The 25,924-nt window shown below is 35.8% G+C and overlaps 1 protein-coding gene and 1 long non-coding RNA gene across 11 annotated transcripts in view; one reads left to right on the top strand and one right to left on the bottom strand.

Annotated features, from left to right (window-relative positions):
* LOC148107108 (uncharacterized) overlaps positions 1–1,739 on the top strand; it is a 75,941-nt gene extending 74,202 nt beyond the window's left edge. Inside the window, exon 8 of the long non-coding RNA XR_015723107.1 lies at positions 959–1,739. This is a non-coding gene — a long non-coding RNA (uncharacterized LOC148107108). The remainder of the gene's footprint in view (positions 1–958) is intronic.
* The window catches only part of HEATR5A (HEAT repeat containing 5A), a 135,447-nt gene that overhangs the window by 15,192 nt on the left and 94,331 nt on the right, over positions 1–25,924 (bottom strand). For 9 of the 10 annotated variants that reach the window (XM_087859098.1, XM_045802604.2, XM_045802598.2 and 6 more), the window contains 13 exons: positions 25,568–25,737; positions 23,008–23,034; positions 20,620–20,758; positions 18,205–18,384; positions 15,489–15,728; positions 13,817–13,998; positions 12,396–12,464; positions 10,127–10,306; positions 8,137–8,359; positions 6,423–6,671; positions 3,671–3,798; positions 2,648–2,795; positions 991–1,263 (listed from right to left, as the gene is read on the bottom strand). In XM_087859098.1, coding sequence (XP_087715224.1) covers positions 991–1,263; positions 2,648–2,795; positions 3,671–3,798; positions 6,423–6,671; positions 8,137–8,359; positions 10,127–10,306; positions 12,396–12,464; positions 13,817–13,998; positions 15,489–15,728; positions 18,205–18,384; positions 20,620–20,758; positions 23,008–23,034; positions 25,568–25,737 — 2,208 coding nt within the window. The remainder of the gene's footprint in view (positions 1–990; positions 1,264–2,647; positions 2,796–3,670; positions 3,799–6,422; positions 6,672–8,136; positions 8,360–10,126; positions 10,307–12,395; positions 12,465–13,816; positions 13,999–15,488; positions 15,729–18,204; positions 18,385–20,619; positions 20,759–23,007; positions 23,035–25,567; positions 25,738–25,924) is intronic. The other variant, XM_045802605.2, reaches the window with a different exon arrangement.

A 25,924-nucleotide genomic window follows, 5' to 3' on the forward strand; every position in this document is an offset into this window, starting at 1 on the left:
CAACAAAACTCTTATGGTGTATTTTTATCCCAAATCGTCTGCTAGTCGCTTTTTCTGCCATTCTTGCTGCAAGGAATAAGGAATATAGGTTTTAAATCAAAGCTAAAAATCATGTTAAAAGATAGCACATATGTTGGTCAAGACATATTTAAGCAAAAATATGCTTATCAATTAAGAAATCTATTAAGTACGGAGTACCTATTATATATGAAATTTCTTAAAGGATACAGTATCTCATTGGAAACAAGACATATGTGTTTGTATATATGTTTATCTTTTTGATATGTAATAACATATTACAGATAATGCCTCTATATGATGCATAAAACTTATCTACATATAGAAGCAACATTATACGCACAGATAGATGCATATACACATGAAAAAACAAAACTCTTTATGTGCCACAGTTTTTAGGGAAGCATTTATAGATAACATAGGCCTGGATATGAACTTCAAAGGAAGGCAAAATTTTAAAAAAGAAGGGATGGGCCACTTCAGATCAAGTAACACCATGGACAATAGGGATAAGCATGAAGGATCCTAGGTTAAAGATTCACACAGAAGGAATCAGGAGGAGGTAGTGATTCAGCAGAGCCCTATGGATCTTAAATGCTCTATTAGAAATATGGACTTGATTCCAAATTGATGACAAACTTGTCATCACCAAGATAGGGAAAGTCCATTAGGTATTTTATACAAAAAATGCCCAAGAGCTAAATCACTGCCACTGACAGGTTAAAAATACTGTCAACTTTTGCAAAAAAGAACATTGTTGACAGTACGTGGTATCTATTTACCCTCACCCTTTCAGTAAAACAAATTACTAGAATGCAATGTTAATCATAAAGGATTAAAAACATTACCCACCAAACCTTTGAGTCAGCATTAGTTTAATGAGAAAAGGATTGGCAACCATTACCTCCTTTATTTATTAAAACCATTTCTCTCCCTCCAGGTCAAGTAAAGCAATCAAATACCACAGCATACCTTCAGGAGAGCACACGGCAGGAAGTTCAGAGAGGATAACTAACGCAGCTGACACCAATCTACTTCCATCTTCTGACAGCATCTGTGGCTTTGTAGCTTTTACTCCTGGGCTGCCTGTCAACTTAGGATTTAGTTCTGGAAGCTGTCTAACTAGAATGCATACACATAATTCCAGTGTTGCAAAAACCAAAGATTTCCCAGGCACAAGTCCTCCTGTGTCCTTTCCCTCTCCAAACTCTGGCAGGGTTTCCTTTTCAGCAGCCCCATCATCAACTAAAAGACAGAAAGAACAGTGTTGAATAAACACTTTATGTTTGCTTTGCTTTGGGTAGATGGCAATTTAGTTCATTTCTGTTGTAGGTAAAACATTTAAATGGCTGAAGTCCTGGGTGTTAAAGACTGAAAGATAAAGTTAAGGAGGTAAAAGGAGTTGTCTTTCTTACGACTACTTATTGCAGTGGATCAGAAGAAATCCTTGGTAACCCTCTCAGTTTTAAAATAATTGTCTGGTTAACACCTTGCTGTTAAGAATGTGAACCTGAGGGGCGCCTGGGTGGCACAGCGGTTAACTGTCTGCCTTCGGCTCAGGGCGTGATCCCGGCGATCTGGGATCGAGCCCCACATCAGGCTCCTCCACTATGAGCCTGCTTCTTCCTCTCCCACTCCCCCTGCTTGTGTTCCCTCTCTCACTGGCTGTCTCTATCTCTGTCAATTAAATAAATAAAAAATCTTTAAAAAAAAAAAAAAAAAAGACTGTGAACCTGAGATCGAGCCCCATGACATGCTCCTTGCTCAGTGGAGAGCCTGCTTCTCCCTCTCCCGCTCCCCCTGTGCCTGCTCTCTTTCTCTCTCTCTCAAATAAATAAATAAAATCTTAAAAAAAAAAAAAAAGAAAAAAGAATGTGAACCTGATTAAGTCCAGCTCCAGCGCCTACCTTGTACTCTTAAGTATAGAAAATGGTGGGCAGAAACTAAGAACTGAGGTCCCTGATGTTTTTTAAGAAACTGACATGCCTGTTCAGGATTCCCTGCCTCTGGGGCTTCTTTTAGATGACAGAACAAGTCCTTGTGTTTTAAATCCACTGTCAGATTGAGTTTCCTGTTACATGTAGTCAAATGTAATATTAAATGATAAACTCATTAATACCAAATTAGACTTATAAACAAGCAATTTAATCACTTTCCAAAACATAAGTCATTAAAAAATTGTCAGTAGTTATGGTATACTTGGTTGGCCTGTCAGTGGAGCATAAAACTCGATCTCTGGGTTGTGAGTTCGAGCCCCAGCGCTGGGTGTAGGGATTACTTAAAATAAAGAAAACTTAAAAAAAAAAATTGTTAGTAGTTCTTCCATGTACATTGGTATACACTCACAGCTAAGGTAAGTACTCAACCCCTATAAGGGATTTTTTCTCCCCTTCCAGGATTTTGTTAAATTCTCATTTTCCCAAGGAATACCTTAGCTACTAACAAAATCCAAGCTAACATGCAGAGGTGGATAAAAGGACTGAAAGCCATACCTAGAGAGGTTTCACTTATACTACACACAAAACATTATTAGAACAACACAGACATGTAAGAATACTTAAAAAAAAGTCATGCTGATTAATTTGATTACAATAATAGGATTAATTTTGCATTATGGGTTAACATTTACCTTCTGCACTTCGTCTTTTCTCCTTGACATGTTCCTGAGCTGCACAGATAATCTGTCTTACCACTTCAAGTGAAGCCAATTGAATAGAAGGTGATTCTCGGGTCAAAATTACTCGATGTAGTACATTCAACAACTCGATGCCCAAGTCCTATCACAGAAAACATTTAGGGGAAACTGTATTGGAAATCACATACTTTCTTTTTTAAAAATACCAGTATTAAATGCCATGAAAAAATTCAAAAAGAGATTAACAAATTGCTCACGAAAAATAAAGGTGTAGGTACAATAAAGTTAGGTAACACTTGTTCCACTTTAAATTGACTCCAGATTCGTTTTTGTCCAGTCTTGTAGGAGATGGCTCTATGACAAAAGATTGTTTCACACACATCCTAAAACGGGAAAATGGAAAGGGAAACTTCCAAAGCCAGGTGAGAAATCTGGCTGAAAGAATACAAGCACTGCCATCTAGTCTTCCAGATCACAGTGATCCTACTATCATGGTCACAACTGGGTCTGATGTTAGTGTCTGACTCCACCTATAGGAGAGCTAGTAATCTCTTTAAAAACCAGGAAGGAGAACTCAGCCAACAGGAATACTCTGTAATAGACCTAACTACATGAACCAAGTAGATACTTTTGGGGAAATGGAATAGAAGATACAGATGTATATGAAGAACAGGGCACAATGAAGCAGAAAAATAAAAAGAAGGAATTCCACACGTAACTAGTAGCTACTCTACTGGCCACTTCAATACAGTGCCTTCCCCTCATTGCTGAAAGTTTGACTGAAGAGCTGCTATACTGAGTGGTTAACAGCAGAAACAGAAAGTGGCAGTCAGAGGCATGACTGCTCCTGGGTCAGCAGAGTTGCTGTCAGCATTCCAGTCCGAGAGATCAAGTCATGCAGCAGTTTAGTTTTCTTTTACTTCTCTGTGTTCATCTTCTGTTTGCTGTAGTAACCTGAACATGTTTTTATTCCTGTTCCTTGAAAACTACAGAAGCCTAACAAAAAACAAGAATCACCTGATCACTGCCAATTTTAGATCTGGGCCAAGGAACATCTAGAAGGGCCTGTAATGCATGTAAACAAGCAGTGATGCTTTCCATGGTTGCATCTGAGCGTAAGGAACAGAGAAATTCCACGCTGATTCCTGTAGAAAACAGAAAAAGAGGAGGCTTCTTTAAGATTCTTAGTTTTGAAGTTAAGGAATTCATTTTATCTTTAGGTTAGATATACAAATAAGCTTAGCAAAAAGGTAAAGTAAATAAACCACAATGAATTTAAGACTAAACAATTAAGTAATAAAGCAAGTCTTTCAGTCGTTTTTAACCACATGTATACGAAGAATAATCTCAATCATGCTTGTGCACTACTGCGTAGTTGCTATGAAATAGTTCAAGGGGCGCCTGGGTGGCTCAGTCGTTAAGTGTCTGCCTTCGGCTCAGGGCGTGATCCCAGAGTGCTGGGATTGAGCCCCACATCAGGCTCCTCCACTGGGAGCCTGCTTCTTCCTCTCCCACTCCTCCGTTTGTGTTCCCTCTCTCACTGGCTGTCTCTCTCTCTCTGTCAAATAAATAAATAAAATCTTAAAAAAAAAAAAAAGAAATAGTTCAAAAATGCAAAAAATTACAATAAAATTGTATGAGAGAACTTAATGTGGAGAGTTTTTTATTTAAAAAAAATTTTTTTGGGGGGGCGCCTGGGTGGCTCAGTCGTTAAGTGTCTGCCTTCAGCTCAGGTCACGATCCCAGTGGCCTGGGATCGAGCCCCGCATCGGGCTCCTTGCTCAGGGAGGAGCCCGCTTCTCCCTCTCCAACTCCCCACTGCTTGTGTTCCCTCTCTCACTGCCTCTTGCTGTCAAGTAAATAAATAAAATCTTTAAAAAAAACCAAAAAACAAAAATTTTTGTTTTTTTTTTTTTTTAAAGATTTTATTTATTTGACAGAGAGAGAGACAGCCAGCGAGAGAGGGAACACAAGCAAGGGGAGTGGGAGAGGAAGAAGCAGGCTCATAGCAGAGGAGCCTGATGTGGGGCTCGATCCCGTAACGCCGGGATCACGCCCTGAGCCGAAGGCAGACGCTTAACCGCTGTGCCACCCAGGCGCCCCAAAAAACAAAAATTTTTTTTAAGTAGGACCCACGCAGGGTTTGAACTCATGACCCTGAGATTAAGAGCTGCATGCTCTACCAACTGAGCCAGCCAGGTGCCCCAATATGTAGAGTTTTATAACTTCATTCTTACTTAAATTTATTGAGTGATTATCATGGATCAAGCACTGCATCTTTACATATACCACTTCATTTCATTCTCACATTACCTGAGGAAGTAGGTACTTTTTTTTTTTTTTTTTTTTAGATTTTTATTTTTAAGTAATCTTTACACCCAACATGGGGCTCGAACTTACAACCCTGAGATCAAGAGTTGCATGCTCCATAGTATTATTAACACTCTTTTTGACAGGGAGATGAGCACATACAGCTTACGTTATTTAATTTGCTCAAGGTCAGTTACAGCAGGGTACATGAAGAATCTAAAATGAGGTAGTCAAATTGCACAGCTTATGCTCATAGTAACTGCCATCCTTCAATCGGTAAGTTTGTTTTTAAAAAGCTCTTGTCTCAAGGCAAATGGAAACAAAATTTTCATATGCCCAAGAATATAGGAAATGTGGTCATGTCTGGCCCGAGAAAGAATGATAACAGAAGCTCTACTAACCATAAACCTTAATTTAATCATTTATCTTTGTAACCCTTATATTTCATTTAATCAATAATTTCTTTATAGGTAATGCTCTAATGGGTTGTTTTCTAAGAACCAGATAAAATATGAAAAACATTTCTTTCATTTATTCTAGAAACTCACTCTATTTTAGAAAGATATTTTACTTTAAGAATGAAGTTCCAGGAAAGCCAAAGAATGGGTTAAACTTGATAACCTAAAAATCTCATCTCTTTGACCTTCAGTATTTGCTTGCAATTTTGTACCTTTGAGTATACTTTCTTGAACCTTGCAATCCTTGAGAACGCAGGTAGGAGGTGGGGGGGGGGGCATACAGGTGGACCCCCCTCAGTATATTGGTATTTTTTAATATATAAAGAAAGAAATTTAAAAAATTTATAGACACCACATGAACCTTTTAAAAATCGTGTGGAAAAAAACCAGGATTATCTTACAATTTCTTTTTTTTTCTTTTTCAAGATTTTATTAATTTGACGGAGAGAGAGAGACAGCCAGTGAGAGAGGGAACACAGCAGGGGAGTGGGAGAGGAAGAAGCAGGCTCCCAGCGGAGGAGCCCGATGTGGGACTCGATCCCTGAACGCCGGGATCACGCCCTGAGTCCAAGGCAGATGCTTAACGACTGCGCCACCCAGGCGCCCCTATCTTACAAATAATTTCTATATTTCATTCAACATGATAGGATGCTGAAGCCAGCTTGTAATGGGATTCCAGACTTACTGAAATCTGCAATTTTGTAAAATGTATACAAGTTTACTCAGTTACATCAAGTTTATCACTAACACCTAACAAAGATGAGATAATAACCACCAAGAGCTGATAGGCAGTAAGGCACAATTCAGGAAAAACTCTGGGTTGGAAGCTCTTTTTTCCAGACTTACTGAAACCTGCAATTTTGTAAAATGTATACAAGTTTACTCAGTTACATCAAGTTTATCACTAACACCTAACAAAGATGAGATAATAACCACCAAGAGCTGATAGGCAGTAAGGCACAATTCAGAAAAAACTCTGGGTTGTTAGCTCTTTTACTGACCTAAAATAAGATGGAATCTATCAGTGCAGACATCCTCAGGGGACTTTACCGTAGCCCCAGATGATGAACCCTGACACATGGAAGTTGGTGTGACAGGTCTTGAGAGATGAGATGCTCCTTCATCCGGGTCAGCAACAACAAAGCCTGTGCTGGTAAGCCACAATGCTGTCGCATGCAGGATAAGCGCCCAGGAGTTATAATAATGCAATTTTGCATTTTCACTAGTCTCTGCTGTGTAGAAAGCACCACCTACAAAAAAGCAGAAGCAGTTTCAGGAGGAATAAAAGAGATTAGCTCCCACTACATTTTCTTTCTTCTGTGTTACAAGGTAACAGACCATTCCCAGCATCCCAAAAGTTCCTTTAAGGAATTTATGTGATGCGTGTTTGGAACAAATACTGATAGCCATTTACCTACTTACAAGATTAACATTAACATTTTGCCTTTCTTAAATCACTTATTGGGGAAAAAAATAGACCCTAAAACTTTGTTATACCATTAATTCTTATCCCTCCTTCTGTAACCACTTTCCTCAAGTCAGTGTGACTCACTCCCACAATAGATGTTTGTATTCATAATAGAGGTTTCACAATAGATGTTTGTATTCATAAATAATAGGTGCTATTTTGTGCTTAACTTTACTTAAACTGCACCATATTGTATGTAACCTTTTTGAACTTGTATTTTTTCACCTAACTTTATGTTTTTGAAATTTACTTATGTTGATTTATATCTCTCATTCACTGGTAGCTGACATACTATGCCAATAAACCAGTTTATTCCCATTTTGATGCTACTGAAAAGTACAACGAACACTCCTATCTCTCTGTGTATAATTCCAGTTAAAATTCTAATAGAAGTTGGCAGGCTAACCTGAAATTCATATCAAAGAGGAAAAAAATGGCATTTTGGAACAGCATGAAGAACAAAAGTGGCTACCAAATATCCAAACCATAAAATGCAGATTAATAACTGACTACAAAATTAGATGCCTATCCCATTCACACACACAAAATCTAGCTGCACTAAAGCCCAAATTGTAAAGTACAATACTGTAGTGCTTCTAGGTCTTTATGATCTTAAAAACAACAACAACAACAACAACTTATCAGGTATTATACAAAACCACAAACCATAAAGGACTGATTACACTAATTTTAGAAAGATAAAAGAACAAGCTAAAGACTTGGGGGACACGAAATCACGAAGAATAACACGAAAACTAGATAAGGAATTAACAAATCAATAAAATCATGACAAATACCAAGTAGAAAATCGACAAGGTTATGGCTAGGTGACTGATGGAAGAAGAGACTTAGCCCATAAACCTATGAAAAATGTCTTCAATCAACAAAATAACAAAATAAAACAATGAAAAACTATTTCATATCCACCTAATGGACAGAAATTATTAAGTATGACAACATAGTGGTAGAAGACCTAGTTTAACAGAAACATGCTGTTGGTGGGCATATAAATTGTTACAACTGCTTTGGAGAGCAATTTGGCGGTACCTTGTGAGGTAAGATGTGCATGCCTCATTACCTAGCTGGTCAACTTCAGGGTATTTACACTGAAGCAATTCTCACATGCTTATTCTATAAATGGAAATTACTATGGCGAAAATGTTTCAGCTAAACATTACTTGCTAACGGATAAATTCTGAAGTTACTGTCACTCTAGGAATTATGTACATATTTTACAAACCCCTTACCTTCAACAGGAAGTTGGGAGGCAAATTCTGAAGGCAACGTTAAGAGAGCAAAATCCTGAAGCGCGGCAAGCCAGAGCCTACTCAGTGTGCCCAGGTCTGTGTGGACTAAGTCAAGCAGTCCATCGGACGAATATGACCCATTTCTGACACTCTCTTCTGAACAGGTGGTAGTCTTCAAAGGTTGTCTGTGGTTTTTGTGTCTTTCTACAGCAATTATGTAGACCTGTTACAGGGTTAATTTGTAAATTGGAAGATCTTGTACCCATTAATAAGTTGCTATAATATTTTTATCTCGCCAATGAGACAGACCTTACCTTTGAGCATACTGGACTTCAAAGGCACTCTGATACCAACAAGGTATCGTGTAACCACACATACCAAATAGGGTAGAAAGATCCAAAAATATTCCCTTCAATAAGATGCATTGTGGATAGCAAATACTTGACAAATATGTTACCATTCTGCAGTTTTATATCCCTGACAGCTATAATTAAATGATCACAACATTCTTCTCAATAGACTCAACATATGACTTCAGGCACCCATTTCTGAACTGCAATAAGCTGAAATATGGAAAATATTTTCTTTCCAAGTTACTACCAAATCCCTACAAAAAGTTTACATAAATAGATTGAACAGGGACTGTTTATAGGACTATAGTATGTGGAAGTATTCAACACAGGATATAGCATGTACTACCTTTCTATCTACAACCCTAAAATTCAAAAAGCACTGAAAAGTAATTACAATCTGGTGGCAAACTTGACTGAATTTATACAAGGCCATTTTTAGTCTCTATTCAACATAGTGTGAATATTCAAACATTTTACTACAGATATATTAATGTGCTTAATTATAGATTCTATGGTATTGCCTCAGTTTCTTGGAGGGATACATGGAATATGTACTGTATTACTTTTCAAAAATTCCCCAAATTCTGAAATCTAAATAAATCTGGCTCCAAGGATTTTTAGATAGCAGATTACGGACCTCAATTACACGCAACCTATTGGTCAGTCATTATTTTTACTGAAGACAAAATGGGAGGTAATGGGTAGAAGCAAGAGCCCAGGGATTCAAATTATTATAACACTACATAAGTAGAGAATTATTTATAAAATAGTTACAGAGATTAGAAAACTTGTTTGCTCTACTAAAAGCAAATATTTAAAAGCATACAAAGTTGACTATTAAAGATCATTAGTTACAGCTTACTAAATCTAGGCAGAACTACTTTTTAACCAAGGTTTGTCAAACCTAAATAATGACAAAAATAGAAAGACTCCAATCTTCAGGTTTTAATTTGCTTTAATGGAGGAAACGGCTTCTTACATATGGGTTAATCCTCTCACAGTTGCAATCTGAAACTATATATCTTCATTAAAATGATATATGAACTAAGGTTGGCCAAGTGTGGGAACTGTTGAAGCCCCAATAGTGGGTATATATGAGTGCATTATATTACTCTATCTACTTTCATATATGCTCACACATTCTCAATGTAAACTTAAAAATTATGTATCTTTCTTCCTGATTAGAAAAGTAGATAAAGTTAATCATTTCCCTATAATATTTCATTAATTTTGGAAAAGAAAATGACTATTATTTAACATTCAAAAGCCATTCTATGAAAGAACACTAAAAAAACCCACTAAGGTATGTGTACAGAATTGATAGAACATACAAGCAAACCCACATTTCCAAAATTCAGATTTCAATAAAAGTTGATTTCTCATTATTTAGTCTCTCTGGCTCATGGCTGCCCCTGCTTAAAGTAGCAGATAACAGACAGTAAAGAATATTACAGAATGCTTGGCTAAAAAAAAAAAAAGAAAGAAATCAATGAGCATATAAAGAATCTCATGTTGAAAATATTCTGTTAACCTTAAAATCGGACTTAGTTCTGTTTTAAATATTTAATTTCAGTTTATAGCCTATGGTGTTTATTAACAACTTCTGAAATTCCAGTTATAAACGTAGAAGCACTAACCTCTGCCCAGGCTTTCAGCACAGCTAAGATCTCCATGGTAGAAGCACTTTCATTATATAAGTGACTCAGAGCCTCTTTTCCAGCCTGTATTTTTGTTAATGAGGAAACAAGCAACTGATGAACTCTTCGGAGATCATTAAGGTCACTTACAACTCCACTTGCAATCCAGGCACTGCAAACCTGTTTTTTAAGAAAATCAAAAGTTACATATAAAAATTATAGACCCCTCCTCTATGAGCTCAGCAGAGCTAACCATATCTCAGGAATCTAGACACTGAAATCATCTTGCTATCAGGAAACCCAATGGATGCTGCTGATAATGCCAGTCAAACGGCAGCATTTCAAGAGTGAACAAAGTCTAATTAAGGTTGAAGCAAGGAAACCAGTGCTAATAAGTATATAAATCAAAGAATTTCAGATGTTATTAATATGGAAAAATGAAGCCATGAAAGGTACCACTTTCATAAATGTTTGGATTGACATTTGAATTAAATCTTCAATCTTGATTATTTCATCTTACTATTTTAAAAGCAGACGTTGTATGGTTGATTAGTGTTAACTGTTGAAAGATAAAGAACTTAACATTTAAAACCCCAATGAAGATTTTATTTTGAAAATAAGATATTGAAAGTATTTTAAAACAAAACATCATTAATAATTCTCCAATGCAGTTTGCTCAATTATCAGAGGCTGTCTGGTTTTCTTGGATGTCACAGTATTTCTCTTTTTCTAGAGAAAATTAATTTTTCCTCTTCCATCTATTTCTTCAGTTCCTGTCTCATTTCACAAGATTTTAATGGCTTAAAGCAAGAACACAAATAATGAAGTGATAATAATCAGACTCAGCAAAACATTATTTATTTGAGAAACAGAGCGAGAGAGAGCAAGAGAGAGTGTGTGGGGGGGAGGGAGATAGGGGGAGAGTCTTAAGCAGACTCCATGCAGAGTATGGAGGCCAAAGTGTGGCTCAATCTCATGACCCTGAGATCATAACTGGAGCCAAAACCAAGAGTTGGATGCTTAATGAACTGTGCCACCCAGGTGCCCTCGGTACAACATTTAATACAGTTCTTTGAATATTCACGGTACCAAACATATCCTAAATACAAGTGAATAAAAGAAAGTTGAAAGAATGGTCTAAATTTAGTTTATTCCATTATGTTTATAAATCACTTCAATTCAAGCCAGTTCTGCTTTTAATTATTGCAGGTCATTTAGGGCTGCATATTGAGTGTCTGACAGTCATCCCTAGAAAAGTTAACTTTACAATGATATATTATAATGGCTCTTAGGGGCATCTGGGTGGCTCAGTGGATTAAGCTTCTGACTTCGGCTCAGGTCATGATCTCAGGGTCCTGGGATTGAGCCCCACGTAGGGCTCACCACTAAATGGGGAGTCTGTTTCTCCCTCTCCCTCTGCCCTCCCTCCCCGCCATTCATGCTCACTTGTGCTCTCTCTTTTTCTTTCAAATAAATAAAATTTTAAAAAACAAAACAAGACAAAAAAATACATTATAATGGCTTAGATACATGAAAAAATGCTCAGTCTCACTTGAAACATAAATCTGAAACTATTCTAAGATACCCTTTTCAGCCCATCACATAGAACAAAAACCTAAAAGTTTGACAACTTACAGTGTTAAGACTGGGGGACAACAGGTATTTGCATACAGTGCTGGGAGTAGTTTAAATTGGTAAACCCCAACAATATATTCTTCATACCAGCAATTCAATCTTGCAGAGTTTACCTCACAGATACACCTGTACCCAGTAAAGTGACCTGTTTGGAAAGTCATTTACTGCAGCAATATTTGTAATAGCAAAAAATGAAAAAAACCTATATACCCATCACTGGTTAAATAAATTATGACATATTCAACAATGGATTACCATGCAGTTACACGAAAGGAAGGAGAATTCTCTTAATTTAAAAAGTAAAGGAAAAGGAGCAGCTGAGATTAATGGTTAGACGACTATAATGTAGAACCCTTGGTATCAAATATTAACTGGAGATTGCCTCCTAAGAGGGGGTTTTACTTCTCAAACTTTTTCTATTTATTTATTTATAAAGATTTTATTTATTTGAGAGAGAGAGAGATTGAAAGAACAAGTGGGAGGAGGGGCAGAGGGAGAAGCAGACTCCCTGTAGAGCAGGGAGCCCAACGCTGGACTCGATCCCAGGACCCTGGGATCATGACCTGAGTGGAAGGCAGATGCTAAACTGACTGAGCCACCCAGGTGTCCAATCTTTGTCCTTTTAACCATTTACCTGACATGCTTTGGCAATGACATCAGGTGGTGTCTCTGAAGTGAAGGCTGGCCTAAGTGCTGCTCCTACCTGGCAACAAATGATATGAAATATCAAGCATCAATAAGAAAGACAGCACAAACTCTTTCTCTTTTTAATATTATTTTAAAATTATTTGTTTATAATAGGTATTCCAGACACCTGTTGTTTCTGCCTGTCCAATATAACTTCTTTTAGATAAGAGTACCTCCATTCTGAGAGAGATCCTTCTCTCTCACCCACTCTTTGCCCGTGTTGTTGCTACGGAGATGAGAGCACTGCCTGACTCCAGGGACCCAAGTGGGGGTAATAAAAGGTCTCCTGAAGACGTTTGCTGGGAGTACTGGGACAGAAACACTGTCTCTTTTTAAGACAGGGTGCTAAGAGAGCCACTTGGAGAGAGAGCAAACCTGAGAATAAAGCCAGTGCAGAAGAAAGGAGAACCAACCGAGATTCTTGAAAACAACTTTCCTTTTCAGCTTAAGTGAGCTGTAATCATATTTCTAACATTTGTAATTTTTTTTAAAGCAAGTTCTACGCCCAATGTGAGGCTTGAACTCACGATTCTGAGATCAAGAGTCCCATGCTCTACGCACGGAGCACCCCTCATTTGCAATTTTATGAGGGCTAAAATTAAAAGAGCTCCCCCTAAGTTGAATTTAATATTTCATTCTAATACGGTAGTTCTATGTAACTCCTATCCCTTCCTTTCGGTTTCTCCCAGAGCATACATGGGCATTTCCTGCTGGGAAGATTTGATGGAGACAGCTAGCTAACTGGTGAACTGCTCCTGTCTCCCTAACTGCTACCCAACAGAAGCTGCCTCTGAATCATAAGGAGAGGTAGGGAAGGATGAATGCTGCTGGAGGATTACATGGGATGTGTGTGATGGAATATGCAATGATTCTATTATCTTCCTTGTTCTTCCTACATTGCTCAATGCAACCAGTGAAACAGCAGTTAAAAAGATTACAGAACCAGTAATAGGAGCCTGAATTCTTGTCTAAGCTGAGAGAAAAAAAAGGTTACATTTATTCCAGGAGTGATGATTTTAAGATAAAACATGCACATAACCCAAATGAAATATTAATGATTCTGTGTTCTCTTAAGAATACTCAGATATTTTGTAAAGAATTTAATTAGCAATGTCCTTTATCCCCCCCAAATTACCAGAAGGTTTTAATTATTAACCTGTAACCTTACAAAAGACCTGTTTTATGTACCACTTCACTTTCACTTGAAGATTTCTTCTTCAAACATATTTTTCTATATACTGATTATACTGGTGATATATTAGCAGAGACATATACTCATTTACGTATTAAAAAGTGACATGCCAATTAGTTTCACAGACTTTTTATCCCTCTTTTTATTTAAAAATAAAGCTCTCAGAAAGTGCTTACATTGGCTTGATACTGTTCCAGAATCACATGACCTGGAAACTCTGGTTCTGGAATAGATGCAAATCGCCGAATAACAACTAACAGTGTTTCAAGGCCAGAAAGACGGAGCTGGTCACTGTGATCCGTGGCAGCCATAAAGGCCATGCGAATTAAGTCGGCAAGATGCAGCACCAAAAAGTCATCTACAAGATTAAAAAAAATCTTATAAAGGAAAAGCATATGCTGGAGCTAAGATTTACGTTAAATGATCATTTCTCCTCCTTATAATTTCAGACTTTTCTAGACTTTCTTTAAATACCTCTGATCTGATTTACTGTTTCACTGTACTGTTTGTTAAAAACAGACTTTAAAGCTGGATTTGCTGCACTACTACAAATAATCACACACAAAAATCTCCCAAGGCAAACAATTATGCAGCTATTCAAAAACCAAAGACAAAATTAGCATCCTTTAAAAGAGTGCTAACAGTACCTTCAATAAAAACTTTTTTCAGACTTTCTGGTAAAAGCACGTTAGAAGGTATTTAGGAAACTTTGGGTGTTGATGAATTAAGCACTAATTAAATAGCAAAACAATAATTATGTCAAGTTGAAGCTGAAAGACAAAAATGTGGTTCTTTATATGGACTAGATTATGTTATTTCTGTATGTCTTAGCACACATACAAATGACAGGAATTAAAAAAAATTGTAGCTATAAAATTATAAATGAGAATTCCTTTCATTCCTACAATATATTCTTTGGTACAATAATTCTACTTGGGAGAGACATAGGCCAATCACAACAATATTCCAACAATAAAATGTTCAGGGGTACAACTAACCTTTACTTAAAATATACCTGGGTCTAATTTTAATAAAAATGCTATACGTCACAATGAAGAAACAACTCATCTTAGTAAGTGCCAATTATAATTTTAATTGAGAAGAAAGGAATCAGTAAGCATCTATGAAACACTAATTTTATACCTATCAGCATCTAGAATGGTGCTCATCACAAAAAAAGAGACTCAATAAACACCTGCTTGAAAAATCATTAAAAGAGAGATACCTAATTCAAATTCCCACTTTGGCCATAGCAACATTTTGCTATATAATTCTTTTGTCTGATAGAAAACATACCTATGGCATTTGGATATGTGCACTGTGTCTTTGAACATAATGTGCTTAAATGGATTTTGAAAATTAGACATCAAACCGTAGTATGTACCCATACCCCCTTTAGGTACAAACAATAAAACTGAACAATAAAAGGTCAAAATGACCTTGCAAGCAGGTTTACTTTACACTGTGATAGGCTCTAATGTTTTCTGGGTAATATTCATGAAACCAAAATCATCTATAAGCAAAATTACTCTAAGTTGTAATTCAGAAAATAAATTTTGGGAGTAAGCTAATGCATGTGCTACTTTCCAAGAATGTGATTATTTTCTATAAACTTAAGTCATGCACAAGTCCATTAAACAAAAATGAATGAAATTTAATTAAAAATGTGTATAAACATTAAAACTATGCTAGCTTTATAGCTTATACAAATATCACAGTCAAATTTCGTAACTGATTTGGAAGAACACAAAGTACTTTCTAGTGTTACTTCTTAAATTAATGTTAAAAACATAAGCAGACAACATTTCTATGTATATCCTTTGGTCTTTTCATTTTTATGCCACTTACTTCTCGAATCCCTTTTTCTCATTTCTTGTGCTAAAGCAATGTCAAAATGTGCGCTGTGTGCGTTCTCACACTGGTTAATTATCCTACAGACACATTCGGCAGCAAAGACTCTAGTAGCCCAACGGGGATTGGTAAACGGATATGATTTGTCATCATTTCTGGTGGTCAGAACTGAGGCATCATCTCCTTTATCTCCTTCCTCTTCTTGCATTGTATCCACACAAGTTACAGTTGTAAAATCTTTTATCAAGAGAGAATACATGTAATTACAATTAAATGTAAGATACATTTATAAAGGAACACAAATGACTTCAAATTCATACTAGAATTGTTGTTGATCAATCATACATCTTTAACAATGTAAAATAAGCATGTAAAATGTAAAACGATCACATCTAATAACTACAAACAGTGGTATCTAAAGAAATGCTCTAAGAAATGTTCCAGGTCAAAATGACAAAGTTGTTTGATTATATTCAAAGTGAAAAACCAAACATGATACTACAGACAGGATACTAAATACTAGGATAATTATCAGTCCCCTGTATGTAGACAGTTATGCTATTAAGTAAGCTCAACATTCTCTGATATGGAGCAGGTGGATTGCACTAGGGAGATGGTTTTAACACTAGAGTCTTGAACAGGTTTAAGGTTACTGAACCCATCGAAAATGTCTGAAAATATTTTCTTAGGAGAGACTCATTGGTGTCATTTATAGTCTCATATTGGCATATTGGCCAGAGCCAGTGAGGAGTGAATCATTATTACTTTTTTAGACAGAGGGAGAGCGAGAGAGGGGGAGGGGCAGAGGGAGAGAGAGAATCCCAAGCAGGTTCCATGCTCAGTCAGCAGCACAGAGCCCAATGCAGGGCTGGAGCAGCACAGAGCCCAATGCAGGGCTGGATCTCAGGACCCTGAGATCATGACCTGAACCGAAATCAAGAATTGGATGCTCAACACACTGAGCCGGCCAGGTGCCCCATTTCCTCTTTATATTAACTGTTAACTTATTAACTCTGGTTAACTCGACTTAAAATGGAACTAATGCTATAAAAAAGCAACATTTTTTCCCTTAAATTACCTTGTATATCAATATATTTTGAATGTGTTATAAAAGCAAAGATGTCACAAAATTATGCCAAAGTCCTGTCTTAAGACTAAGATAATAAGCCAACAAAGACTGAAATGCATGTTTTCCTAAGAATGGATACAGCTGAACTACAAAGGATAAAGAACAAATGGTGAAATAAAATTGAGCAAGTAAGCTCAAGGAATATGAATGTAAAATTAAAGAAAAATAGGTGAGACACCAGAAAAGTGTAATCAACCTATCAAGGCACATATAGATTTTCTTTCAAAGGAGAAGTCCTTGTAAGTTCTCAACTAGTGGATATAGAAGAGTCTTTTGACAAAGGTAAACATGTAGAACATAGTAGTTGAAAGAGGATATAAATCACTGGAAGGGAACAGGACTAAGGTAGACAGTGGTGAATGTAAGAAAAAAAAAGTTTTTGGGTTTTTTTAAAAAATATTTTTCCTTTCACATAATTCAGACAACAAATTAAATTATAAGGCTTGAGTAACTGAGTTTAAGAGCTACTGAAATACAAAGCTGGATTTTATTATTTTATTTTAAAGATTTTATTTATTTGAGAAAGAGAGAGAACGAGAGGGGGGGAGGAGCAGAGGGAGAGGGACAAGCAAACTGTGCTGAGCACAGAGCCAGATGCGGGGCTCGATCTCACAACCCTGAGGTCAGACTTGAGCAGAAATTAAGAGTGGCACACTTAACTGACTGAACCACCCAGGCACCCCAGAAGCTCAATTTTAAAGTAATGAAGGGAAAGGTCTGAATCCATCTGTGTGTGTCTTTGGGCAAATTACCTAACCTTTCCAAGTCTTGTTTTCTCTTGTGTAAGATGGAATAATACTGCTTATTCATTGGATGGTTAAAGGATTAAATCAGATAAAGTATGTACAGTACCTGGAACAGAACTGATCTGTCTCCTTTCTTTATCTCATTTATTTTCTCTTACTCCAAAGATACAAATTTGAAAGACTCTAATATACTTTCTCACTAACAATTACACTGACAAAGACAAAAGGGAAATAACACTGTTTTCTAACCCTGTTTGAAATCAACATTATTGAGTGTATAGAAACTCGGTTGCTCAAAATGTTGCAACTTTTGATGATTTTTCTATTAAGCTGATTTGATGCAGTCCTTCAAATATTATACATATGGGGGAGCCTGGGTGGCTCAGTTGGTTAAGCATCTGCCTTCAACTCAGGTCATGATCCTGGGGTCCTGGGATCAAGCCTCACATTGGGCTCCTTCTCCCTCTGCAGCTCCCCCTGCATATGCTCTGTCAAATAAATAAAATCTTTTTTAAAAAAATTATAGTACGAAAACAAACAACGGGGCACAAAAACAAACAACGGGGCTGCTCAAAGTCATGACATCACTTTTATAGTATAAATAACTAGTTTTTAGTTTGTTTTATACAGGGAAGTCATAAAAGATAATCAGAAGAATAAAAAAAACCCCACAGGCTTAAGTGTTAGATGTAAACACTAAAATCTTCATTTGAAAAAAGCAACAAGCAATTACAATTCAAATACTCAGAAAAAATTGATCAACTGTCACCAGCAAACAATTTTATATATAATCTTTTCACTTTCAATTTTATTTCAAATGGTAACCACCAATACTTACCAGCTGATGCAGCAAGTACATCTTTACAAAGCTTTAACCAGAAGGAGAGCTTATCCACTGCCATAGATGTAAGCATATGATTTAAAGTCTCTTTGATATCATGGCATAACTTCTGATCCGTCTCCTTATCTAGTAAGGTCAATAATGCCCCTTCAAGGCCCACTTCTCTGATGTTAGCATCTGACAAGAAGAAAATCGATGATCTAAGTAATACAGAAAACAAAACTGCCATATGAGAAGCACACATTTTCAAAAGTTATTAAAATACTACATGCAAATATTCTCATTGCAAAATAATAAAGCACCTCAAAGGAGAAACATAAGCCTTGGTCTAACATCTACTTCCTCTAATTCTGGAAATGCCAAAAGAACAAACAAATTTTCTCTTGAAAATTTAACTTATATTTAGCATTTCTGAAAGCATTTAGATTTTTTTTTTAAAGACTTTTTTATTTATTCATTTGAGAGAGAGACAGAGATAGAGAGAGCACAAGCAGGGGGAGAGGCAGAGGGAAAGGGAGAAGCAGACTCCCCGTTGAGCTGGGAGCCTGACATGGGGCTCAATCCCAGGACCCTGGGATCATGACCTGAGCTGAAGGCAGATGATTAACCATCCGAGCCACTCAGGAGCCCCTGAAAGCATTTAGATTCTAAAAATTATGCTACTATTACCCTATTTTGAAAGAGAAACTATCTTTTAAAGACCAGAAGGAGGCATCACTGGGATAAAAGGTATAGCATAGGGAATATGTCAGTGGTATTATAATAGCATGGTATGGTAACAGATAAGAGCTACACTTGTGGTGAGCAAAGAATATATAAACTTGTTGAATCATGATGCTGTACACCTGAAACTAATTAACACTGTGTGTCAACTATACTTCAATTAAAAAAAAAAGATCAGAAGGAGGCAGCAGGAATGTTTCCAATTAGGAGTCTAAAGAGACAGAACAACCAATGTAATGTGAGTCATGGCTGGATCCCATATTTGGGTAGTAGTAAGGGAGGGTAGGAAGGAGTCAAAAGGGTATTTTTTGGATAAGTAGGGAACTTCATGTGAGAACTGCACATTTTATGATCACTACTAAATCAGTGTTGATTTTGTTAAGTGTGGAAATGATGTGTGGTCATGGAGGAGAATATTATGTATCAGGGTGAGTTGTCATGATGTCTGCAGCCTGCTTTCAGATGGTTTGGCAAAAGGTTTGCATCTGTGTATATATGGAAAGAGAGGAAGATATATAAAATGAGTGCCATAAAGATACTAAGTAGGTGAATATATGTGTTCACTGCACATTTCTTTCAATCTCTCCATTAGTTTGAAAAATTATAAAATTTTAAAAAGGGAATTATATAAACAAGTTCTTTATTGTATTTTATTCACAGCGAATTCAAGAATTCTGGGAACATATACCTGCATGTTTACGCAATCAAAGCAAAAGATGCAGATAATTTCAGTGATGAATATAAACTGAAGGTTACTTGGGCAGAGTATCTCACATAATTAAAAGATTAAAAGTTCTTTGGTTAAGGTAAGTCATCAATTGTTTTCAAATGAGTTCTGCAACCTGTTTGATGACTACTATACTAGTTTAGCAATGTTGATTAACTCAAGTCAGAGTTACAGTTTTAATATAATAACAAACTAAGGAGCACAGCATGAGTGTAAAACACATTGTTCTGAGAGCTTTAGATACTGGAGAGCTTTGTGAAGTCTGAGACCTTCTAAAAGTGTGACAGCACTTTGGAAACTATATACATAAAAGAGTAAGATATTACCGTTACTATCTTTGTAGGCTGGTTGAATTTGTATGCATATCTGGGTTACTCACATAATTTTAAAATAAAGAGATACATACTTAAATCTCACTGTCTAAGAAACCCTTTAATTCAGCTCTAAAATAAAGAAGATGCATAAAAAACCCTCTAATCTGAAGAAGACTCATCTATGATAAGTTTTATTAAATGAGATTTCAGAGGAAGAAAGCACCTATGGTAAATTACTTAAAGGCTAAATCCAACTTCAATTAACTGTTGTGAAAAAACTTGCTCTAAAATTTGAGAGGCTCTCAAATTCATTAACACGGATTATAAAACAGGTAACAGATCGCTGGGCTCCAATCCCAGATTTCTGGTTAAGCAGATTTGTGATAGGGCCCAATCATCTGCATTTCTAAGAAGTTCTCAGTGAGGTGGATATTGCTAGTTCAGGGGCCTAACTTTGAAAACCATTGCTCTAAACCAGTAACATCAATGGTTGGAATAACAGAAATTGTTAGCAACTGTCTCTTGTAGCAGGTTTAAGACATAATGTATTAACTTTCAAATTTCATTTAAAAAACTCATGTTTATATAGAAGATTTAAGATTAAAACAATCATTTGAGCTGGAGATAATGCTGATAAAAAAGAATTACCTGGAGTCAACTCGTCTCTGCTATCCTTAGCAAGCATAACAGCATGTTCTGAAACTTCAGCTGCTTCTCTCTGTACAAGCTGACGTAAACAAGCCAGTACTGCTCTTCTCAATAACAAATAGGGACTACAAAGATTCACCTGAAAAATACCATTTGGGAAATGAAAGAGCTGAAAATCTTGGTACCACTTACAATAAGTCTAATAGACATTCACTGGATCCTTCCTGATTCTGTCTAGCCCATCACTGTGCTAGATGCAGTTTATTAAATACACAGAAACTTCTTCAAACTATTCCAGTACGTATTTTTTATTACAATTTAGACATAGCTTAAGAGTAGCACATGTACTTGATTATGCCAATATTCATAAACGAATCCAAGCAGAAGCCTCTTGAGTGTTAGAAGACACAAAGTTTACATGAGTAAATATAGTTTTGAGATAAAAGAAATACAATTGAAAATTTATTTGTATCTCATACATTTGCGCTCATGCAACATTATAATGTTTTATGATTATCTAAATAGAAATTTATATAAATCTATACAAGCAGTATAGCATACTGGTTAAAAGGGAGGCTCGAGTCAAACTGCCTCAGTTTGAGTCCCAGATCAACCACTTACTAGCTGTGTAACCTTGGGCAAATTATTTAACCTCTCCGTGCCTTAGTTTCCTTATTTGTAAAATGGAAATAACACTACCCCATGTCACAGGGCTGTTGCAAAATTAACACAAAGAAACATGCAAAAGGGCTTAGCACAGCACCTGGCAAATAGTGAGTGCTCAATAAATGTTAGTTATCATTAACTATTATTAACAGTCTCTATCAATAGTATTTTATTCAGATGCCATACAGAGTAAGCAAATGCATTTTCATATAAAGGCAGAAAAGAGTTTTACTCAGAAAACATATTCACCAAAAACACTCCATAGAGACACACATTATAGACAACAAATTTTACATATATGTATATCTACTTATATATGGATGTGCATATACGTACATAGATGTGTACATATTTTAGAGATATAGAATATTTTTGCTCAAAATGACAGACTCGATACATATTCTTTTTACTTAGAAGTATCTGAACAGTGTAATCTCAACAGGTTGTATCTACTGCAGTAAATGATGATGATTGTGATATACCTTAAATGAACAATTAAAACAAGTCAAAGGTTCCGGACACAAATTCTTACTCAGTGATTCATAAGTAGAATAAAGTATAGAGTTTTTGAAATTCGTTTTTTTCTAACTATGAAAGTAAACACCAGTTTCGTGTGGTTTATGAAGTGAATATGTGTCTTACACTACTGATTTTCCAAGCAAAATGTGAGAAGAAACGGCATAGGTCTTATAGTGATCTTTATTGAGATCTGGTGTATGTGAGAAAGGACTGAAGTAGGTGAGTTTGTTGAAAAGAGCAGAGGATAAATTCGGAGAAAAAGAGTAGGTGGTGATAGCTGGCTTTTGATATATAAGAAACACATGCAAAGAGAGTGAAACCTAAATTTTATCAGAAGCCAAAAGACAGAAAAGATTTGTGAATGCATCATCAGTGAAACATATGAATGGGAGCTGCTTTATAAATATATTCTATTATACCCTCAAGTCATATCATGAACTCAAAAGTGGAAAGAGGAATGCCATTCACGAAGTCTCAAGTTAATGTCATTCCAGTCACATTAGAGAACCATTGTTAGAAACTAGTACATAGGATGAGAGAGGAGTTAAAATGTGAAAAGATTAAATTTATTCATGCCCAAAATTACAGCTGTATTTTACAACGACGACAAAAAAAAGCATTCTACAAGGCAATTTGAAAGAAAAATTAATGAATCTACTAGTTATTTTCACTGGAGTTTTACAAGCATATAATACAAGGCAGGTGCAGCATTTATTCAGGCTGGTCAAACACTCTTTTAGAGAAAGCATGCTTAAAAGTACTCTTTACTCGTTTGGTAGAAAAAAGATTGAAGGCGGTCACACAAAGCAAAATGGAACACTTAGTATCTCCATGTCATTCTCCAGCATTTATATAGGGAAGAGGAATAGAGTGAGTTAAGGCAAACAAACCAAGCAGGCAAAATATAGAAACGAGTCAAACCGTAATTACGATTCCTTTCTGAAATGAATATATAAATCAAAATGATGCAAAATTAAGTGCAAGGAGTGAGTGCACCAGCTGGAGAAGGTTAGGGAGGATTTGTTTACAGTGGTATTAAATAAACACCATGTAACATGCTACAGATACTGGACTTTGCATTAATGGTTAGCTTAAACAAAGAGATGCAGGGGAAAACAAGAACATCTACAACCAAAAAAACGACACAAAGAAACAGCACTGCAAACCTCAAAAAAAGTTAGGAATTGAGGGTCAGGGACCTACCAACACAGAATTATCCAACAAGATCTCCTGCACAAAAACAAATGACAGACCGGTCATGACAAAACCAAAAGATAAATACTAGGATGACTTTGACAACAGTCAGCTAAGCATTAAAATATAAATATTGATAGAGCTATCATTCAAATTGGCTTAGCTTCAGCTTTAAAAATATGCCACAATTACTTCATTTTCCAACTTTAAAATATGAGTTGAGCTAAGACCTTGGAAACAGTCAACTCAAGATGTAAAGATATAAAATATTCAATAACTTAAAAATGTACATTTGTGTAATTAAGTTTTCCTCTGGAATCTCTCATTAAGCCTCAATAACAAAAGCCAGATCAAGTAGACATGAGTGTTAAAGAAGTGATCTGGATTGCATTCACATGAACAGGTGTCCAGCAAGGGACAAAGTTAATGGTTTACTTCACCACAAGTTAATTATAGATTTTTTATTCTTGGAAGCCAACTTTTAAAACTGAGAGTACTCAAAATTGCTGGCGTAGCTAAGACCAAGTTCAGAATGGAAGTTAAACAGCATGCAGTTAGAAGAAAACTCTTTCTAGTAAGATTCTTTCCTAATGATGAAATGTATTCTGAATATTCAGGGAGTTTCAATTAATATGAAAACATTTCATGCTACATAATTAAATTCTCTGTACAAAAGAAAATCTGATCATAAAGCTGTTAAAAAGGAAACCAAAAGCAATTTTCTTAGTACAGGGAATACTCTAAAATATAATGAATTCAATCTAATAAATTCAGAATAAAAGCTTACCAAAAAAATTAAGACAAAATTAACAAACTATAGTGACAGCAATTTTTAAATGATTTCTGTATAAGAAAGAATCACTTCACAGCTTAAATAACGGTAACATAAATAAGACTTCTTAATTGTTAATTTTGGTTTTCTTAATTGCTCTGAGTGTTCCTAAAACAAAAATCTGATAGTGGTCTCTATTCTTCTTTATATGTAACTTTTCTCAATCTGGGGGGAAAAAAAGAGTAACAAATTTGATCAGATCTAATTCATCAAGAATTAGTGGTAAGTTCTGCTTTTTCTTTCTCAATAAACTTAGTAAATGAATTCATGCATCACTTAAACAAATTTCAAAAGGCTGCCAATGGACAATTTCTACTATCATTTAAGAAAAAAAGAGGGCAGTATAATGGAGAGTCAAAGTCTGATCAACTTGCAAAGCAGTGGCTATTTTTCAGTAACTGATTTGGTGATGGTTCTTGGAACAGAAAGAGTAATATTCCTAGGGAAAAGGAAGGTAAAGGTAAAATCCTTTTTTCAGTTAGTGTTATTCAGTGGTAAAGGTAAAATCCTTTTTTCAGTTAGTGTTATTTTCTCCAAAACATGTTTAACCCAGACAGGAAACAAGTTTCTATCAGAAAAGTCAGCTGCATCCTCTTCTTAAGAGTCTTACATAACTCTGTGAAAATCACTATAAAGATTAATATAATGTATAAGTTATATGTTAAGAAAATAAAAACTACTATGTATTGAGTGGTTGGTTATTAAGTGCCTGGGACATGTACCTTTACAGGTGGCATTGTGTGTAATCCTTGTGTTCTATAGACAAGGTAACTAAGGCTGGAAGAGGTTGTGGGACTTCCCTAAGGCTACAAAGCTAGGAGGTGGTAGAACTGAGATTAAGAGCTAACCATAAGTATAAAGTCACTAAGAAATAAAGAAATGGGGACTGAACAACAAGTTGAGAAACCTGGATTCTAGACTTAGAGCTACCACTATACCTAGGTATGTTACCTTGGACAAATTATTTGACTTTTTGGTCCTTGATTTATCTTTTTTATTAGGAAGGTTGGATTTAATGACATTTGAGGTTCTTTCAAGGTCTGAAATGCTACATATCCCACCTCAAGCTTATAAATGAAAAGTCTAAAGTAATGATTCTCAACTGTCATGTTACTAATGGAAGTGTGTTGTGGACATTCTAGGGGCAGAAAACGTTTAAGAGCAATGGTATTGTTTTAATTCCAAATGTAACTCCATTTTTGAGGCAAGTCCAGATAGCAACTGGTGATACTCAAGGTAAATCTTAAAACCATTGACGATTATGAACTACTTCACCAGAACTTTTAGCATTCATCTTGCCATATTTATCAAACATATTATTAAAACCCAGATATTGATGGATATGCCACTAGAATACTAAGGAAAAATGTTATTTGCCCATCTGGGGTGGAGAGAACTTTATATGTAATTATGTGGAAAAAAGGAAGGAAAAAACAAAGACATCACATAAATTTTTCCATGTCCTATGGCATTTATACAGTATCTGGGACATAAGCACCCTATATATGTTTATTGACTAATGGATAAATATTCCAAATGTTAAGTTCAACATTGAGAAGAAAAATGAATCAATATATGAGAGGTTTAAGATGTGATTATACAAAAGTTGACCCTACCCCCTAAAGAAGACTAGAACTGAGAGAAAATAGCTATTGTACACAGACTAGAGAAGAATTAAAATAAACCTAAGTTTCCAATGAATAAAAACTAAGAACTCACTGATAATTTTATACTCACACAAAGGCAGCTGACCAAGCTAGACAGGTTGACATGTCTTGGAGCAAACATATGAAGCTGCTGAAGACAAGAAATGGCCTGAGCTTGAACAAGGCAGTCTGGGTTATCTTGCATCACTGCACAACCCAAAAGACAGGAAGTCCTTAAGGCGGAAATGGAAGTACTATTACCTAAAATGAAAGCAGAGAGCTTTGAATAATTGGTCTATGAAACCATTCCTCTTTAAACATATATTACTAGGTTTAAAATTTTTTTTTATACCGATTTTAAACTTCAGGATCTGTGAAGTAAATTTCTTCTACAAAAACAGGGATAATCCAGATGACAGATTTTTAGGTTATGTTAGTTATTCTTACT

The sequence above is a fragment of the Ursus americanus genome, chromosome 35, assembly GCF_024610735.1.
Source record: "Ursus americanus isolate L20-20 chromosome 35, mUrsAme1.1.p, whole genome shotgun sequence".
Lineage (NCBI taxonomy): Eukaryota > Metazoa > Chordata > Mammalia > Carnivora > Ursidae > Ursus > Ursus americanus.